This window comes from Cajanus cajan, chromosome 5 (assembly GCF_000230855.2).
Source record: "Cajanus cajan strain Asha chromosome 5, NIPB_CcT2T_4, whole genome shotgun sequence".
In the NCBI taxonomy this organism is placed as follows: domain Eukaryota; kingdom Viridiplantae; phylum Streptophyta; class Magnoliopsida; order Fabales; family Fabaceae; genus Cajanus; species Cajanus cajan.
In genome coordinates this window covers 53,369,265-53,389,410 of record NC_138521.1, presented here as the reverse complement: position 1 = coordinate 53,389,410, position 20,146 = coordinate 53,369,265, and the positions used below count along the sequence as shown (strand labels likewise).

The 20,146-nt window shown below is 35.1% G+C and overlaps 4 protein-coding genes and 1 non-coding gene across 5 annotated transcripts; 3 read left to right on the top strand and 2 right to left on the bottom strand.

Annotated features, from left to right (window-relative positions):
- Nucleotides 1–677: 677 nt before the first annotated feature.
- On the top strand, nt 678–750 carry TRNAE-CUC (transfer RNA glutamic acid (anticodon CUC)). Its single transcript has one exon. It is a non-coding gene; the product is annotated as a tRNA-Glu (tRNA).
- On the top strand, nt 681–3,609 carry LOC109811826 (Tetratricopeptide repeat (TPR)-like superfamily protein). The gene has a single exon (XM_020375663.3). The coding sequence runs from the start codon at nt 921–923 to the stop codon at nt 2,859–2,861; it is 1,941 nt and encodes a 646-aa protein (XP_020231252.1). The 5' UTR covers nt 681–920; the 3' UTR covers nt 2,862–3,609.
- Nucleotides 3,610–4,492: 883 nt separating this feature from the next.
- Nucleotides 4,493–7,880, bottom strand: LOC109811804 (ras-related protein RABD2c). The gene is made up of 8 exons (XM_020375639.3): nt 7,679–7,880; nt 6,467–6,539; nt 6,063–6,110; nt 5,928–5,975; nt 5,473–5,544; nt 5,215–5,370; nt 4,991–5,094; nt 4,493–4,809 (listed from the first exon to the last, which is right to left on the bottom strand). Exons 1-8 carry the CDS (start codon nt 7,690–7,692, stop codon nt 4,716–4,718), a joined length of 609 nt encoding a protein of 202 aa, XP_020231228.1. The 5' UTR covers nt 7,693–7,880; the 3' UTR covers nt 4,493–4,715.
- Nucleotides 7,881–14,300: 6,420 nt separating this feature from the next.
- On the top strand, nt 14,301–15,515 carry LOC109811798 (putative glycerol-3-phosphate transporter 4). Its single transcript, XM_029274081.2, has 2 exons — nt 14,301–14,329; nt 14,482–15,515. Exons 1-2 carry the CDS (start codon nt 14,301–14,303, stop codon nt 15,230–15,232), a joined length of 780 nt encoding a protein of 259 aa, XP_029129914.1. The 3' UTR covers nt 15,233–15,515.
- Nucleotides 15,516–15,959: 444 nt separating this feature from the next.
- Nucleotides 15,960–19,486, bottom strand: LOC109811831 (putative glycerol-3-phosphate transporter 4). Its single transcript, XM_020375671.3, has 3 exons — nt 18,366–19,486; nt 17,153–17,692; nt 15,960–16,602 (listed from the first exon to the last, which is right to left on the bottom strand). Exons 1-3 carry the CDS (start codon nt 19,294–19,296, stop codon nt 16,316–16,318), a joined length of 1,758 nt encoding a protein of 585 aa, XP_020231260.3. The 5' UTR covers nt 19,297–19,486; the 3' UTR covers nt 15,960–16,315.
- Between the last annotated feature and the right edge of the window lie 660 nt (nt 19,487–20,146).

Sequence of the window (20,146 nt, the reverse complement as noted above, 5' to 3'; positions counted from 1 at the left end):
AAGTTACATGATTCTTTTAAGTGCTCAACAGAAAATATTAAGTAATTTTGAATCATCAATTATCTACCTTTATATAATACGTAAGTTTTTTAATTTGCAAAAAATAATTAATAAAAGTTGATTATATATCATATTTGAAATGAATTTTGATATTGAAACACTAAATAATATATCATTCATATGGCATTAAATATTTGTCATTTATCTATAACTATATGACTAATTTATTTTTCTCATCCTCGTGAAAAAATAAATACATATATATAATTTTGAAAAAAAGAAATTGATGCTTCCCAGTCAACAAAAAAACTGCCATGAAAAGAAATTACTATAGCTAATGAGAACAAAACAAAGTGTTGATGTATCCACTAAAAGAAAATAAAAACCTACACTAAAACACTTTATCACAAGCTTAGGGAACTTTGAGCTGAAATAAGTTGAGCGAATTACATTTATCATTATATTTTCTTTAAGTTAGTGTTCCTTATACAAGCAAGCAATCAATATAAGTTGAATATGTAACAATAAGACCCAATAAACAATCGAGTTTTTTAAAATAATAAATATTAATCAAAATTTAATTTTAATTGCATATGTGTAAAAATTCAAAATAAATTATATTTATGTCGAAGATCCTTGAATCTTAAAAGAAAATTTTTAATTAACATACAAACAATTCCGTTGTAGTCTAGTTGGTCAGGATATTCGGCTCTCACCCGAAAGACCCGGGTTCAAGTCCCGGCAACGGAACTTGTTTCGTTTTATTGCATTCTCTCTATTTTCTGATTTATTATTATTTTTCATTTGATTTTGCTATTCATACAATACAATTACAATACATGATCCATGAAACATCCGAACTCGTGTGTTTCCAGTGAAACTGAAACATCTAAAGACTGAATCATAGTAAACCTTCATACATGTATTATTTGCGATCATTAAGGAGGAAGAAGCGAAATCCTTTGTCAACCTCGTTCTTTGTTACACTAAGCAAACACCAAAATTTCAATTTGACCACCTCAACTCGTCCACATGTTTCCTCACATACCCATCAAAGTGAGTTCAATGACAGTAACGTGGTTGCATCGAACAAGCTCATCACAAGCTACGTTCGATGTGGTGACGTAGATTCCGCCTTTGGCGTGTTCGAGAACATGAAAGTGAAGTCCACTGTTACGTGGAACTCTATCCTCGCCGCGTTTGCCAGGAAACACGGCCACTTTGAACACGCACGCCAACTGTTTGAAAAAATTCCCCAACCAAACGCTGTTTCGTATAACATCATGTTGGCGTGTCATTTGCACCATTTTGGTGTCCATGAGGCCCGTGGCTTCTTTGACAGCATGCCCATGAAGGATATTGCATCGTGGAACACCATGATTTCGGGTTATGCGCAGGTTGGACTCATGGGCGAGGCTCGGAGGTTGTTCTCGGCGATGCCGGAGAAAAACTGTGTGTCGTGGAGTGCCATGGTGTCTGGATATGTGGCTTGTGGGGATTTGGATTCTGCTGTGGAGTATTTTTATGCTGCGCCTGTGAGGAGTGTGATCACGTGGACTGCCATGATCACTGGGTACATGAAGTTTGGGAGGGTTGAATCTGCGGAACGGTTGTTCCAGGAAATGTCAATGAGGACATTGGTGACATGGAATGCTATGATTGCTGGGTATGTTGAGAATGGAAGGGCAGAGGATGGGTTAAGGCTTTTCAGGAAAATGCTAGAAACTGGGATTAAGCCTAATGCTTTGAGCTTGACTAGTGTTTTGTTGGGGTGCAGTAATTTATCAGCATTGCAGCTGGGTAAACAAGTTCATCAGTTAGTTTGCAAGTCTCCATTGAGTAGTGATACGACGGCGGGGACATCGTTGGTTAGCATGTACTCCAAGTGTGGGGATCTAAAGGATGCCTGGAAGTTATTCGTTCAGATTCCACGGAAAGATGTAGTGTGCTGGAATTCTATGATTTCTGGCTATGCTCAGCATGGGGCTGGTGAAAAAGCTCTTCATTTGTTTGATGAGATGAAAAATGAAGGCATGAAGCCAGATTGGATTACTTTTGTTGCAGTATTATTAGCTTGTAACCATGCAGGAATGGTAGATCTTGGGGTCCAATACTTTAACTCATTAAGGGATTTTGGAATTGTAATTAAGCCGGAACACTACGCATGCATGGTTGACCTTCTCGGTCGAGCTGGAAAATTATCTGAGGCTGTAGATTTGATAAAAAGTATGCCTTTTAAGCCACATCCTGCAATTTATGGAACACTTCTGGGTGCTTGTAGGATCCATAAAAACTTAAACTTGGCTGAGTTTGCTGCCAAGAATCTGCTTGAGCTTGATCCAACTAGTGCAACTGGATATGTTCAACTGGCTAATGTTTATGCAGCACAAAACAGATGGGACCATGTTGCTAGGATCCGAAGATCAATGAAAGAAAATAATGTAGTGAAGATACCTGGATATAGTTGGATTGAAATAAACAATGTGGTGCATGAGTTTAGATCGAGCGACAGATTGCACCCTGAATTGGCTTCTATACATGCAAAACTAAATGACTTGGAGAAGAAAATGAAGTTGGCTGGTTATGTGCCAGATCTTGAATTTGCATTGCATGATGTGGGAGAGGAGCTTAAAGAACAGCTTCTTTTGTGGCATAGTGAGAAACTGGCAATTGCATTTGGACTTCTAAAGGTACCATTAGGGGTTCCAATACGGGTGTTTAAAAACTTGAGAGTTTGTGGAGATTGCCACTCTGCAATTAAGTACATCTCAGCTATAGAAGGAAGAGAAATCATAGTTAGAGATACCACGAGATTTCATCATTTTAAGAATGGGTTCTGCTCATGCAGGGATTATTGGTAAGCTTGCTAATGTGGAGTCCACACAATGAAATTGAATTGAAGGGTATGATATTTCATTCTAAGACCAGCGCTGACAAGCTCTTCTTCACCTTGAAGTCGATATGAATTCAGTCATACACAGAAAGAAAGGAATACTAAGCTAGAGATCAGAGAAGTTTGCATAATTGCTCTAACATCGTATTAAAATTTTCAGTTGAACTAGTTGGCTTGGGAAAGTGGAAATTAACTGCCACGTCCTTTATACCCACACCTTAGTTGTGACACTTAGTAAGATCCGCAAGCTCTCGACAGGGTATGACTAAGAGAAAGCAATGGTTTGCTGTTTGTTGGCACCCCAAGAATAAATGCTTTCCCAAATGCAGCCTCAATTTCTCTTCAAAATCAGGAGGCCACATGGGTTGTGATTTGTGCTGTGGTGGAGTTCAACAACAGTCATCTGGAAACTGATTCTTAGAGAACAGTTGCTCACTGGAATTGTGAGTATTGTTCGGTGTGTAGCCAGTACTTGCAAGTAGAGGATACTGGAAACAGAACCATCCAATGACTTTTTCGTTGAACATTGAATTGTTGAATTGGGGGAATTCTATGCTGCAATATGAGGCAGTAGTACCCCGAATTTATTTTTTATTAAAATTGTTTAATTTATTGACGTTATTATTTAATTTTAAATACTTTTTATTGATTGAGATGGGAAACATGGTTGTAGTGCTTCCTGTCACGTGCACCAAAAATTTTGGCCTATTTGCTCATTCGAATGAAATTGCAATACAGTACTACACTCTAATATTAATTTACAAACTGTAATGAGAAATAAGTATTTTGCTGTCATTCAGCGAGCAAGACCTGGAAAGTGATTCCTCTTGTCCTACTGCCAGGTAGGAAACAGCGTGTAATAGCTTCTATATTTCGTTCTCCTCTTGGTTCTATAATCTTTGGTGAAAGTGAAACCATGCGTATCTTTTTAATCCCGTTTCATTTTATTTTTAAATAAACAAAATAAATTTCATATGTAATGTTTTATCTCGAACTTCATCTCCATCCAAGGGTGGTTATATATCTTTTTCTTATTAAGCATCATGCTTTATTAGGAATCTGTCATTGGAGATGAGTTTGAGAGGAACCGTGAGCTGAGCATTAGAAGTCTATTTATTTTTGTGGGCCACAAGTTAGCTTCGGTGTTTAGTAAACATAATGAAAATATAAGTGTATAGAATTACTTGTGAAGTTCATTAAATAAAATTTTTAGTATTGCCGTGTTGAAGAGGTAAATTGATTAAATTATAATATGGATGTTAGACCCATTGAAGTTAAAATAATTATAAAAAAAATACAGAGATAGAGATGACCCACATGACGCGAAAAAAATCCATAGAATAAATGACTCTTTATGCTCTGTTTAAAGCAAAAAGTATACTCACTAAAAAATGTGCCAGAGACTGGTAAACTGATAAGAAAATTAGAAAATAAAATGAAGTTATAACAAGTGAAACTTTTTTTTATAAATAAAAAATCCAGTTTTCTATTATTTTATTTCATTAACTTACAAATGTGGATGCAATTGAACAAGATTCTACTCTTAAAGAGATAAGTGAACGAATAGACGAAGCTGTTGAAATGAGTTGAATGTGCATGGGACAAAGAACAAGGCAAATACTGCTATTCACCAATATTCCTAATTTTGTACAGATGTTTCTTGAAAATCAAATACATTGAAAAGAATGGAAGTTTAAACAACGACTTAACGATAAGGAGCAAATCATGACGAACAATCTTCATATTAAAGCAATATGTGAAAAACTAGTTTTACATGCCAGTGAGACACATATAAACGTCTAAGACCACAAATACTTCGTCTCTAAGTCGAGCAGCAACCAGACTTCTGGTTCACTGGCTGTCCTCGGATTTGGACTGTTGGAGGCCTGGCATTGTTCACTGGTTGACTTGCCATTCTGTGGAAAACAAAATAGGGCAAGCAAACATGTCAATCATCTGGGTAGATCAGTACTCATCAAGGCATTTAACTAAACACAATTAATTGAATCCACAAACTCAAACTAAATGCTTAACAAGAGCAGGAAGAAAGGCCCTTTATTGACAAATTTAATGACATTGCAAACAGAAATACAGCACCTGTTCTTAATTTCAGCAGCCATGGCCATGAAAGCCTGTTCCACATTGGTGGCATTTTTAGCACTAGTTTCCATAAAGGGAATTCCAATTTCATCCGCAAATGCCTAAAATGACAAAAATAGAAAGCACAAATTTGAAAACATTAGACAAAATTACAAAAAGGAATGATACAACAGATATCAGTGGGAAATATACACAACACAAACCAACAAATTTAGAATCACCTTTGCTGTCTCATAGGACACAACTTTATTTGCCGTGAGATCACACTTGTTTCCAACTAGAAGTTTGTTAACATTTTCACTTGCATAACGGTCAATTTCATTCAGCCACTGCTTAACATTGTTGAAGCTCTCTTGGTCAGTAACATCATAAACCACCTGGAAAAAAAAAAAAAAAAAAAAAACAACAGGATTACCCTACTGTTTTGCAAAAAAGCAAAGGAAATTAACTGGAGAAGAGGGACCAGTTTAAAGACTCACAATAATGCCATGAGCCCCACGATAGTAGCTGCTAGTGATTGTACGAAAACGTTCCTGACCCGCAGTGTCCCACTATACGGTAAAAAATGCAGAAAAATCTGTCAACAATTACAAAATACAGTAAAGCAACAATCCCAGATAATTGGGATCGGGTGTTCAAAAAAACAATTTCCTATTTTTTCCATAGCAACCTTGAGCCCTCAAAATATTGCTGTTTCAATGAACCAAGGACATAAGTTGTGACTGGGAACAATTTGGATTGAGCCTCTTAGTAAATCAACCACATGATTATTACATTAAATATAAAAAGAGACATTCTTGAGTACGTGAGTGACAACTTCAGATTGAGCATTTTTTCTAGAATTGACACTTAATCATGAAAACATTCCCATCAGAACCAAAAACGATTTGAGACAAAGTTCATTCAAATAACATTAATATGATCATGGACTTACAATTTGAAGTTTAATAGTCTTCCCGTCCTGCTCCACAGTGCGGATTTTCTATAAGAAGGAACGTAGTAAACAATTATTCACATATTTGTGCTGAAAATAAAATGGAAATGTTAAATGGTAAATACGAATGCTTACAAAGTCCACTCCAATGGTACTGATATAGCTGTCAAGGTATGAATCATCCTGTTTCACAACAAAATAAAATATTAAGACGTATAACCTCCACTTCTTAAAACAAATTCAAAGTACAAACTTCTGTTTAGCATCGCAACGCCCCTCCAATACACACTACAGTAATTTCAACTCCTCTAAAAGGGACTACAAAGTTCTAAACAAACATGTCAATGATTGCCACTAACACAGAAACAACATATGCAAACCGTTCATCTCTTATTTTTCAGTAAATTTGGACCTTCATAATATAGGGAAATGGAATAGTAGGAATATTCAACTTCGTTTTTCATTAATTGCCAAAGAACAAAAAGAGGAACACAGTTACATAAAGAAGGAAGAAGCACAGGAACAGGCTGAGAACTTACAGCAAACCTCAGGAGAAGACATGACTTGCCTACACCAGAATCTCCAATCAGCAAAAGCTTGAACAAATAATCGCTGCGAAAAACATAATGATGCTCCAATCAAAAACAGGAGATTATTAAGAAACTGTCTATCCTTTTACTAATAACATGACCAGGGATACAACAACATAACACATAACACATAAGACGAGCACAAGTGCCACAGCATACCCCACAAAACATAACCGTCTAAAAGGTAGCATGCATGCTGCCACGTGCAGGACATCACTTCCAATAATCGTAGATATAGTCGTGCTATAAACCGACAACATAATCTTCACTATTAAATTTACCTCGAAATAAGTGCAATCTGCCCGCGCAGATCCAGATAAACTCCACTAATTTTGCACAAAAGTCTTTTGTATTTTTGACTATTTTCTACACAACTTGTTCACTTTATAACACTACCCAAGAAGATTGCAGCATACATTTATGGTCACAACAACAATCAACACCAACAGCTAAAAATCCCTTTAAATTTTTTAATCAATTTATTTCAGGAAGCACCGCTTGTTGCTCAACCATCACATTCATAGATCTAACTATAGAACATCAGCAACCCCCCTTTTACACAACAGAAGAGTCAAACTATAACAATCCTTAGTTAGAATACAGCATCACACTGATCACCTCCACCAAATAAGAAAAAAAAAAGAAGAGACTGTGTCAATAGTCCTTGATGTCTGTGTTCTTTCAAGGTATCAGTCATAAGGAATTTACAAGTCACAACAACCTAGTCCTTAGATTTCAAATATTTTTAACTACTGAACAAGCTGGTATTTTCTGCTAAACAGTAGATGCTAACCCAGCTTCTGCAGTTATTTCATAATTACAGAAAAATAAATATATAATTAATATAAAATAAAACGTTTAAAAAAATCCGAAACCGGATCAGAGAATCAAACATTTCCTAAATAGCTAAAACATAATTGAACACGCAGGAACGGATCTACAATCTAAAGAAACAGATCTAAAGCAGCAAGGAAGTTTCCAGAAGCACGATCCAGTAAATCAAAATTCACAAAACCGAATCAGCACTTGGCAGACACAAAATAGACCAGTAGCGCACGACGACTACAACAGATCTAAACGAGTTGGTTCATAAAGGAACAAACGAAACGATGCGTTGCGGGATTTTCCGTAATTGAAGCAGCGAAGAGAATTTGCACTTACTATTCGGGATTCATGGTGGTGCGAGGTTGGGAAGGATTCGAATCGGAAGGGAGTGGGCGGAAGAGGGGAGAGTGAGAGATCGCCGGCGAGAGGAGTGAACGGAATCAGAGATCGTCGCCGGAGAGAGAGAAAAGTGATGAGGGAGCGAAGAGAGAAAAGGGAAGAAGAAATCGAAGAGATGCGTGAGGAAGTGGCGTTTTAAAATGACCCGCGGGTGTCGGAGGTATACGGATGATGGGGTGCGAGTGGGCCACTGGAGTGACGTATCATCAGGATCAACGCCTGCCACGTGTCTTCCACGATTTTGCATTTACCAAGTTGGATTGGATTATTCATTATTGTTCCTTCTTCTCACCTTGTTCGTATTCGCTTTTTTAAAAAATAAAAAATAAAAATGAAAGTCGCGACATTTTATCTCAATATAAGCGAGTTAAATTGGCTAGGTAATGACTAATGCTTACGACTTAGACTAGTATATGTCAAATAGACAGTGTAAGAGAATGTTATATATAATTAAATTTTATAATAAATTATATATAAAATAAAATATTAGATTTTAAAATATTAAAAATTAATTTATAAATAAATTTAATACCAAGTAATTGTAGTTTAATATTTTTCACTAATATATTACGTAAAAATTGTAACAATTTGATAAGTTTTTATATTTTACAGCTTAACTATTAATAGTGAAAAATCTAAATCTAATTATTAAGATTTACATGCAAGTAGTTCTTGCTGGATATACATGTAACTATATATATGTGTGAGAGAGAATATGTATTCAAAATCATAAATATTTTATCATTAAGAATATACCACAAATTGTGTGTGTATATATATTTATATACACACACTATAATTTAACTAGAAGCATAAAATCTTAGTTGCCGGTCATGCAACAACTACAAAAGAAATGTTACTCTAATATTTCTCCTTTGACCTATTCCTACTATGCTCGCTTATAAATATGATCATTATAGCCTAATTACAAGGAAACATATAAGAATACATTAGTATTAAAAAATAATTAACATTGTAGAAGAATGAATTAGTTATACTACAATTTAAACAACTCAACATTCTACAACCACTTTAGGTGACAACTGACAACTTAACACACATAGCAACATTGTCCACTTGCAACAAAACTACACAATTTGTCAACTATTAACACAATCATGCAACATAACATCTCAACGTAACATATGAATCACACAACATAATCAACACACCATATGCACAACACAACAATTATATGCGCCATTATGCATTTAATTAAGAGATCTTTTACAATATAAGTGATTAGTCTAAGTGGTTTGATCCTATCGAATGAAATAATAATGTGATCTTTCAAGGCTAGCTAGATCAACAACTAATTTGGATAAAATTCACAACAAAACATGATTTCTCGAATTTCTCCACTTAAATTAGGAAAGTTTAATATTTATGTCAAGATATGACAACTTGAGTGTGGGCCTACCACGATCTTAACATGTATAACTAAGCCTCCTATGAAATTAGTCCATTAACTACCCTCCAAATACTATGTCCCATTTGGTACTTAGTTAGGGATTTTGGCCTTCAACCTCATATCTTACTCAGTTTTGGTCACTTTGTACATGTATGGCTCGATCTTACCTCCATACAAATTTATATTGGTCACTTTGTATACATATGGTTCAACCTGGCTTGTACATGAATCAAAATTTGGCCGTTTACACACACAATATGACTCAACTTGGCCCTCATACTATATTAAATAAGGTCTTAAAGGAGACTAAACACTTTACTTGAATAGTTAACTTCTCAAGAAAGGTTTTTAATAACTGAGCTCATAGTACCACAACACCATATTCTCACAATGAGATATGCAACTTTTAAAATAATTTCTCCTATAGTTTTATGTCAATCAACACAACACAACAATATGCATTAAGCCTCATCAGCACAATCATTTCCAACACTACCTAACATACACATCTATACATTTCAACTTTCATTCAACTTACGACTTAAATATCCACATATATCATTCTTACTCCATATTCAAGGCATTAGAATCATATAGGAATATAAAACATGTAAGGAATCCAACTATCAACACTTAGCCAATTAAACAACACATTTTCAATTGGTAGCCCATGTTCAATGTCATTCCCCTTATGTCTAGTGTCATTGAAGTAGAGAGCCTTTATCTCGTCCATGTCTGGTGTCTGGTGCCAAACTACCCATGCTCAGCGTAAATGAGACATAGAGCCCCTATGACAATCATGCCTAACGTGGGGAAACCCACAGCCAACCCCATTTCAGGCATAAAACCTCTACTTATCTCATGCTTGACGTCACTACACTATCATCCAATATCGTTTAGGTAAAGAGTTTTTGTCTTGATCACGCTTATTGCCACTCAACTAGGGCCCCACATCACCAAGTTAGAAAACTCCAAAAGCATCCATGCCCATTGCCATTCAACCTACGCTTGACATGACCAATTCAGATAGCTCTTTTCTAACTCATGCTCGACGCTATCAATTATGCACCTGACAAGAGTGAGGAAGAGAACCTCTGACCTACATCATATCCAACATCTTAAAATTGCATCTGGCACAATGGTGATTTATGCATTTAGCATAATCACAAATTTGGCTCTCCATGCTTGAAACTCAAAAAAATTCAACATGCAACTCCATAAATCATATATACACTTCATAAACACTCCAATTCCAACTAGACCAACAACATGCAATAATCATATGATCAAGACACCAATTTTCTCCCGAACAAGGTTCAAAACACCAAAAACTCACATGATAGTTTCATCTCCTAATCATTAACTCAGCCATGAATTTAGTGAAAAACAAGCAACACAACTCCATAATTCATCAAAAATTCAAGTTCTAGCTTTTCTTACCTATAGATCAACTAGAAGAGAAGAAAAGGCAAGAGGGAGACCACTATTTGGAAAATAAAGAGCAAGTCAATCTATCGACGAATGATTTAGATAATTTACATCATATCTTATGTTTTATCTTCTTCTACGTACATATTTACTGGTAAGAAAAAAGTATTTCGCGCCAAGATTTACCAGCTAAAAGATGGTGATAGCAATTCAAAGTTTTTTCATGCAATAACAAGTGCATGTAAAAAAGCATAATACAATCACTAACCTCATAAGAGATGATGGTGTACCAGTTCACGACCAACAGGGGCTATGTTTAGTGGCCCAAAACTACTTTGAAGGTCTTTATGAACAACAAACGAGTGATATTACATGTGTAACAAATCACGTAAAACCTCGTGCAACCTAAGAAGACAATGATCTTCTCCTTCGCCCTTTCAACATCAATGAATTTAGAACAACCTTATTCTCAATGCATTCAGACAAATCACTTGATCCAGATGGACTCAACTTTGGCTTCCTTGATGCGTATCCTAAGAACAATCCACCTTTGTTGAAGATCGCTCCATACTTGATAATGTCCTTGTGGCTATATCGAGTTGATGCAAACTTCTCAACTCTCATCAGTTAAGTTCATTAAGAGACAAGTCAATTGGATCATTCACTACTTAACTAGGGGGTCACCATATTTTTTATTTTATTCCAACCTATATTACTGGCTTAAGTTTGTTCCATTCAAAACAGATACAGCTATTTGCTTGAATGTAATGAACTAAACTAATAAAAAAAAATTGTATTGTCATCCAATTATTAATTATCATATGTGAGAAGTTTCTATAGTAGTTATTTTAAAATTTATACTTAAGATGATTTTTAATTGATTAATAATATAAAAACATATTAAGGAGTATGAAAATTAAACTTCTAAAAAACTATGTATACGATACAAGTATCGAGAGTATTTTTCTGTGCAATGCACGATTGCGATTGTCTACACAGACAGCACTATCCAAGCTAATGAATACAGTGGACTCTATATGCTTTATTCTTAACGTCACCTGTAGAAAGAAGACAATTATTATTTGATTATGGGTTCATTACAAGTACAACAGTATCAAACTTGACCGTTAGATATTTAATTTCGTGGCTGTGGAACCTTGAATAAGAATCAACAGAAGTTGTTTAAGAAATAAGTAAAAATCAACCGTAGTTGGCGTGTGCGCTCTTTCATTTTGATGCTTTGTGTTTTAAATTTTATCTTAAAGTGCAAATATGATTTTGTACCAAAAATTACATGTATACAAATATTTATTAGAGTAATTACAATTAAGTGAAAGTATAAATAATTATGAGTAAATTACTTTTTTTTACATAAGTAAAATATGTTTTTAATCTCTATAAGTATTTTTAAAATTGATTTTTTTAGACTGTTAAAATTGATTTTAATCCTACAAATTTAAAAATAATTTTGTTGACTTCTATTCTTGTAATTTTTTTAAACAAAAAAACTAATATCTATATCACTACTTAATTATTAATGACATGCGTTCAAAGTGTAATTTTTAAAATAATCACAAAATATTAAAGTTAGCTTAATGATAAAGGTTAAGATAATATATATATAGAGGAGAGTTCAAACGATACCGGTGTAACTTTTACTAAGTGTTACACTGCTCAATAACTTTATATTAAATGTGAATTTTATAAATCTAACCGTTAGATTGAAAGTTCATATTAATTATATGTGTATGTCAAATTTTATTAAAATTGAACAACTTAAGGGTAATCAAAGTATTCATATTTTATTATATTTTGAAATAAATATATTACGTTAATTTTATTTTATAAGAATGAAGTATCAAATTATCTTGGATTACTATAAAATTTATATATGAGGAGGTTCAAATGACATTGGTATAACTTTTACTAAGTATTACACCGCTCAATAACTTTATATTAAATGTAAATTTTATAAATTCAACCGTTAGATTGAAAGTTCATATCTCTTAGATCATATATACAAAATTTTATATTAATCCATGATGATTTGATACTTTATTTTTATAAAACAAAATTAACGTAATATATTCATTTCAAAATACACTAAAATATGAACATTTTGATTACATTCAAGTTGTTGTTCAATTTTAACAAAATTTGATATACATGTATAAAATGATATGAATTTTCAATCTAACGGTTAGATTTATAAAATTCACATTTAATATAAAATTATTGAACAGTACGTGTTATACTTAATAAAAATTACACCGGTATAATTATAACTCCTATATATATATATATATATATATATATATATATATATATAGTTAATAATTTTTAACTTCACTATTTTAATAAGTAATTGTAACTTCGTAAAAAAATAATTAGATCTATTTTATTACGTAGAATCTAAATATATGTGTAGATAACACATACATTTTCCTATAGGTACATTAAAAAAAATTGATTAGTGTTTGAGTTGGATGATGAAAAATTATCATATCTAAGTCTTTCAGAGGATGCATCTATAAGAATTCACTTATTCCAATAACAAAACAATCTTACTTAAATGATCTTGTATTAAGAATTAAATTGATTAAAAGAATGGATCATAATTATTATAAAGAATCCTGGTACAACAATCTTTTATATATTTTTTAGTAGTATGATAGAAAAAAAAATATAATAACTAATCTAATATATATAAATTATTACACACATCATTAAATAGCACCCTGAACAATTTTAAAATATGAAGACATAAATTAAAAAGAAAAAACTAGAGAATTAAAATTAAATGTATTTATATTTACAAGAACAAAAAAGTCACTAATTAATCATGTGTAATGATCATTTTAAAATCTTGCAAATTTTAATTCTGCTATTTAAAATAGTGTGGGTCTACATGATGCACACAAACATACACAGTAAGTAAATTATTGAAAATAAACTGATAAACAAAAATACACAGTAAGTGATGCATTCTATTTTAAAAAGTAAAATATTCTCTAACGTGTTATATCTTTTTGATACATTATCTCTTTCTGATTGAAGTCTGTTTATGTTTATCTCATTAATTTGAAAATGAGAACCACAAAGTTGAAGTGTTATAAAAAAAAGGTTATCTCGTAAGCGTGGTTAGTTAGTTAAGTTAATTATCTTTTGTAATGGATTTCAACTTTAAGCTTTCTTGCAGAGAAGCTTGGATGTTCGCACAGCTTCACACACAGTAGCTAAAAGCCAGGTGTGATCGGTCATGACGGCTGAGCCTTTTTCCACCCCACGTGCCAATCTCTCAGTTCATCCACGTTTTCCTCTCGCCATTGTCTTTTCCATTGCTGCAGCAACAACAACAATGCTTCCCCACGCATACCTAGGATCAACAGGAATAAAAATATCTACCAGAAATTATGCAGTCACTAGATACAAATAAGCCAAGACGACCAAAAGACATAAGAAGTGGAATAAAAAGACGCATACATAGTCATTTTACCATACAAACTTTGATGAAATATTTATGCCGTAACATCTTCTTTTGTATTTGCTTCTTGATATTGGATTGGATTACTGACAACCTTTATTTAAAATGTGGTGGGAGTACTTAAATCAAATTAGTCTATTTGTCTCATGTTCTCCTTCATAAAGATATACATGCTTTTTTTTGTACACAAGATGATTGTCCAATTTAGATATTGATATATTAATTTGATAATACAAATGTATGACGAGCTTATGTCATCTGTGAGGTTGATAGACCTGGGATGAGCAGAAATAGCCAAATCAATCAAAGGTCCAAATGAAGCACCCTGAAACAGAGCCTTGGAAGCTAATAGTTTTCTATAATTATACTTCACAAGAACCGTTCCACTTTTAATAGTCGTAGGATTCCTCTTTGAAGATCAATATATGTCAATTGGATAGACTATTGTCAACCTAATTTCATTTTCTGTTTAGTTCTCTGGTTAAAAGCCTATCAAAATGTCTCTTCTATTTGTTTATGTTTAAACTGCAAGAAAAAAATTGTATTTGATGAGACGGGTCATATATCTTTGTATCTTGTACATGCAGAAATTGGTGGGAAGTACATCTCTGTTAAGTCTGCTGGAAACCTTTCGACCCTATTTGATGTAGGGGGCATTTTTGGTGGTATTATTGCTGGCTACATATCCGATAAACTCAATGCCCGTGCTTTAACTGCGGCTACCTTCATATATGCAGCCATTCCCTCTATGCTTTTAAACCGATATTATGGAAGTGTTTCTATGAATGTCAACATTGGTCTTATGATGGTGACGGGACTACTCGTAAATGGACCTTATGCACTAATCACCACTGCTGTCTCTGCTGACTTGGGTACACACAATTCTCTAAGAGGAGATTCTCGTGCTTTAGCTACAGTAACTTCTATCATAGATGGAACCGGATCTGTTGGTGCGGCTCTTGGCCCTCTTCTCACTGGGTTCATTTCAACAAGGCGATGGAATGGAGTTTTCATCATGCTAGTTCTTGGCGCTTTCATTGCGGGGCTTCTTTTGACGCGTTTGATCATAGCTGAGATTGCAGAGAAAAGAAGCAGACATTTATCAAGCGAACGGCAAAATCCTAAAGGTAATATTTCCAAAGAAGTAAATTCAGAGAAACTGAATTAGAATTAGAAAAAAAGTCTTTTATTAAAAGGAAAGAGAGCAAATGATTCTCCTAACTTTTCGAGAAGCCCGAACTGGCCCTCAACATAACAATACAAATTCCCTCAACCCCTCTTCCTTTATATATACATCATGACCCACTTGACTCACTAAGTAACCCACTAATTGATTGACTTACATATCATAACTAACTGCTAATTGAGGTTATCTAACATAAATCTGTCAAAAGATGGGGTTAAATAATCAATTTCAATTGTAGCTCAAGTGGAGCCGCCCTTGTCGGATAAAGAAACAGTGTCCCTATTCATTGACACTTTGCAAGTATCGTCCTATGACAAGATGATCGGAATCATTTCGTCGAACTCCTCTGATATAGACATATAGTCGCTAGGATAAAGATAGGTGAGGGGATAAAGAATGACATGAGGACCGACTGAGATATCATTCTCGACTCTACTGGAACAACGAGTGCAAAGGAATTTTCAAGCGGGTTAATCAAGTAAAAAGGAGATGGCAATGCATTAAAATTCAAGTCAGTAGGATACCCAATTACAAGGTCCCTCGTATCCCTCGCATACTACCATCTGACAAATTCCCTATTCTCGCATGGCTCAGTTTTATGTAATTACTTATAAGTATTATTCTTAATCAACTTTGTCTGTACATCCTAATCTGCGGCATACAATTAAAAAAAGAGAGGTTTCTTGAATATGTGAGTCTAACACATGCATTAAGGGAAAAAGTGCAAGTTAGGAATATCTAATGTCAAGATGATTTAGTACAAGCAGTCAGTGTCCACTATCATCCCTTCAGAAAATCAATTCACGATGAAATGGAATCAATTTCTATACACAGTTGTGAGGCGTGACCCCCTTTGGAACCTTCCAGAGTCTATATAACAAATTGATTGGGTATCTAAATGAATGGATGTTAAATCTACATGTTGATTTACACATCAGTAAAATGAACAATGAAGTCGGTTCTGCAAGCTAGAGGCAGAGGTATTAACAAAATTTGACAACATTCTCATATTACAACCCGAGTGTTGGACATTATATTCGATGGTTCACGAGGACCTGATAAATTTCACCTTTCCTCCTTCACATGCGGTTGAGATACAGTAGTTTCCAACCTTTCCTCCTCCGGAAGATGTTGAAAGACAGTGGCTGCCAACCTATGCTGAGCGGCTGCCAACCTTTGCTCAATGGCTGCCAACCTTCGCTCAGCGGCTGCCAACCTTTCTTCCTCCTCCTCTGGAAGCGGTTGAGATACAGTGGTTGTCAACCTTTCCTCCTCTAGAAGTGGCTCAGGTACAGTGGCTGCCAACGTTTCCTCCTCTAGAAGTGGTTCCAGAAGCGGTTGAACTACAGTGGCTGCCAAAGATCAATAGTATGTCAAAAATATTACAAGGGATGATAACACAGGCACTTTGGATGTAATTTAAACATGAGAATGCTATTTCTTAGCAATTTGGTTAAAGAAAATGAGCAGACACGAGGGCACAAGACGAGTTCATGCAACATCAAAGGTGAATAGCTAGATATTATATGAATACATGATTTTATTTATTCCTTAAATTCAGAATTTCAACAATAACTACTTATTCCACTGAATAGATTTTTTCACGAGCAAGGAACAATATTCATGAACATGAAGGCAAGGTGAAGACTGAAATTGATTATATGACTTTTTAACCCCATATTAACTGACTGAAGAATATTCAATTAGTGAGTTACTTAGTGAATTACTCGGTCGAGGGAATTTTATTGTGTGATTTGAGAGGGAATTCATATTGTTGTGTTGTGGGTGAGTTCAGGCTTCTCGAAAAGTTAGGAGAATCATTTGCTCTCTTTCCTTTTAATAAAAGACTTTTTTTCTAATTCAAATTCAGTTTCTCTGAATTTACTTCTTTGGAAATATTACCTTCAGGATTTTGCCGTTCACTTGATAAATGTCTGCTTCTTTTCTCTGCAATCTCAGCTATGATCAAACGCGTCAAAAGAAGCCCCGCAATGAAAGCGCCAAGAACTAGCATGATGAAAACTCCATTCCATCCCCTTGTTGAAATGAACCCAGTGAGAAGAGGGCCAAGAGCCGCACCAACAGATCCGGTTCCATCTATGATAGAAGTTACTGTAGCTAGAGCACGAGAATCTCCTCTAAGAGAATTGTGTGTACCCAAGTCAGCAGAGACAGCAGTGGTGATTAGTGCATAAGGTCCATTTACGAGTAGTCCCGTCACCATCATAAGACCAATGTTGACATTCATAGAAACACTTCCATAATATCGGTATAAAAGCATAGAGGGAATGGCTGCATATATGAAGGTAGCCGCAGTTAAAGCACGGGCATTGAGTTTATCGGATATGTAGCCAGCAATAATACCACCAAAAATGCCCCCTACATCAAACAGGGTCGAAAGGTTTCCAGCAGACTTAACAGAGATGTACTTCCCACCAATTTCTGCATGTACAAGATACAAAGATATATGACCCGTCTCATCAAATACAATTTTTTTCTTGCAGTTTAAACAGAAACAACCAGAAGAGACATTTTGATAGGCTTTTAACCAGAGAACTAAACAGAACATGAAATTAGGTTCACACTAGTCCATGCAATTGTACGAAATTGGGATCACACTAGTTTATCCAATTGATATATTTTGATCTTCAAAGAGGAATCCTACGACTATTAAAAGTGGAACGGTTCTTGTGAAGTATAATTATAGAAAACTATTAGCTTCCAAGGTTTGGTCAATTATTTTCACTTGAGTCACACATTAAGGGTCTATTAAGATAAATTTTTCCATATAAACGAAAAATGAAATAAAGTTCTGAACATACTAATGGATAAACTAATTTGTAAAAACTCTCACACTAGTTTCAGTTTTTCCTCTTATTTTGTTTTCCTTTTGCAGTTAAGGAAAAGTTTATCTAAACATGCTTGACACAATTGAATTGCCATTTGTAAGTGAACATTTAACGGTGCTGATACGTTTCAAAATTGGCTCAACAAAACAAACAAACAAACAAACACCGATCAAAACCTTGTTTCTTGAACAAACATTGATTAATTCACACAACGATATAATAATAATAATGTTTATCTGAATTAGAAGAAAGAGAGAGCATGAAACCTGTCTGAGTCAAGTAAAACGGCAACCAATACAAGAAGGTGTAGGCAACAAGCTTAGCAAAGAAAAGGCAGAGGGCGAAAGGTATGACTCCGGGAATCATGCATGCCTGAAGAAGGCCAATGCTGACAGAGGCTTCTCTGGGAAAACCTGTATTCTGCTGAGCCTCTTCATCACTCAGCTGAGGCTCTTCAGCATCAGCATCAGCATCAGCAGAACGAACAAACGAAAAGCCCACGTCCTCAGGGTAAGGAGCCAAAAAGAAATAAACAAAAAGTCCTCCAAGAATGACCAAAGCAGCAGGCGCCAAAAACGACCAACCCCAACCGTAATCCAATACAGCAGCCGCAAGAAGAGAGCCGCAAATGTTACCCACCGAAGTATGCGCGTTCCAAACCCCCATTATCAGCCCCCTCTTGTGCTTCCCAAACCAGTTCCCAATAACCGCCACAACCGAAGGCCAACCGGTGGCTTCAAAAAACCCCGCCATCATCTGCATCAAGAGGTAGTACCAAAACCCGTGAACATTCCAGAAGCTCCCCATCCCGAAAAGCCCCACGAATATTCCGCTACCCAACATTCCGGTTGCCAGGAAGAGGCGAAGGTCCATCCTATCTCCCAAGTGCCCCGCCACATACATTCCGATGGCGTAACACGCGAGGAACGCCACGTCGATCTCGCCCAGCTTTGACGTTCCGTGGGCACCGTTGAAGGGGCTCCACCCCTTGCTGAGCACGCTCTTCACTATTCCGGTGGGTTTGCGCGAGGCGTGGTAGCAGGCGTAGGCGACGAAGGTGATGAGGAGGACCGCGTACCGGTGGCCGCGGAGGCTCCATTGCTGGGCGCGTAGCCCCGGCGGTGCTCCGCCACCGTGGCCAGACATTGATGTTGTTGTTGCTGTTGTTGTTGCTGCAATGGAAAAGAGAGGCGCCATAAAAGAGAGATAGGAGGGGGTGGGGGAGCGAGAATGGCGAGAGCAAAACGTGGATTAATCCAGAGTCCGCCACGTGGCCTTTGGGACGGGTGGTGCAGATAGCCTCGGCCGTCATGACCGATCACTTTGCCGGCTACACATGGCCTTAATTAGTTACTGTTTCTGAAACCATGCTCATGCTGCTATACACCAGATAACTAACTTAACTAACTATCCAACACTGCCTTTGATTTCACTAAGATATTCAAATAATCAAATTTGATTTCACTCCCTAATGTTAAAAAGAAAGGGGAATTGAGGAAAATGAGACTATTTTATTTTAAATTTAAATAAATTTTATTGTTTTTATTTTTTAGTTCTTATAATTAAAAATATTTTATTTATATATATATATATATATATATATATATATATCATTTTTTAGTCACTAGTATATTGTTATAAAAATTAGAAGAAGAAAAAAGTTTATAAAACTGTGAAACAAAAAAAAACGACTTGTATAAGAAACAAAATAAATAAAGTAAAATAATCAGATGAGTTGGTATAATTGGTAGGTATTTTGTATTTATATATTGTAAAGATTATCTATTTTGTAGTATGTTCGATTTTTATCATGTGCAAAAATTTATTAAGTTAATAGAAATACCATAAGTAGGGGTGACAAAATAAGCTAATCCGATCAATTTTAGTTTGCCATGCTACCGGTTCACCTATCAAAAGAGGGCTAGCAATATGGTCCAACCCGTCAAAATTATTTTATTTATTTTTATAATCAATTCAAATTAAAAAAAAACATTTTTTTAATAATAATTGACACATTTAATCAAAGTACCTATTACATAAATTTTTC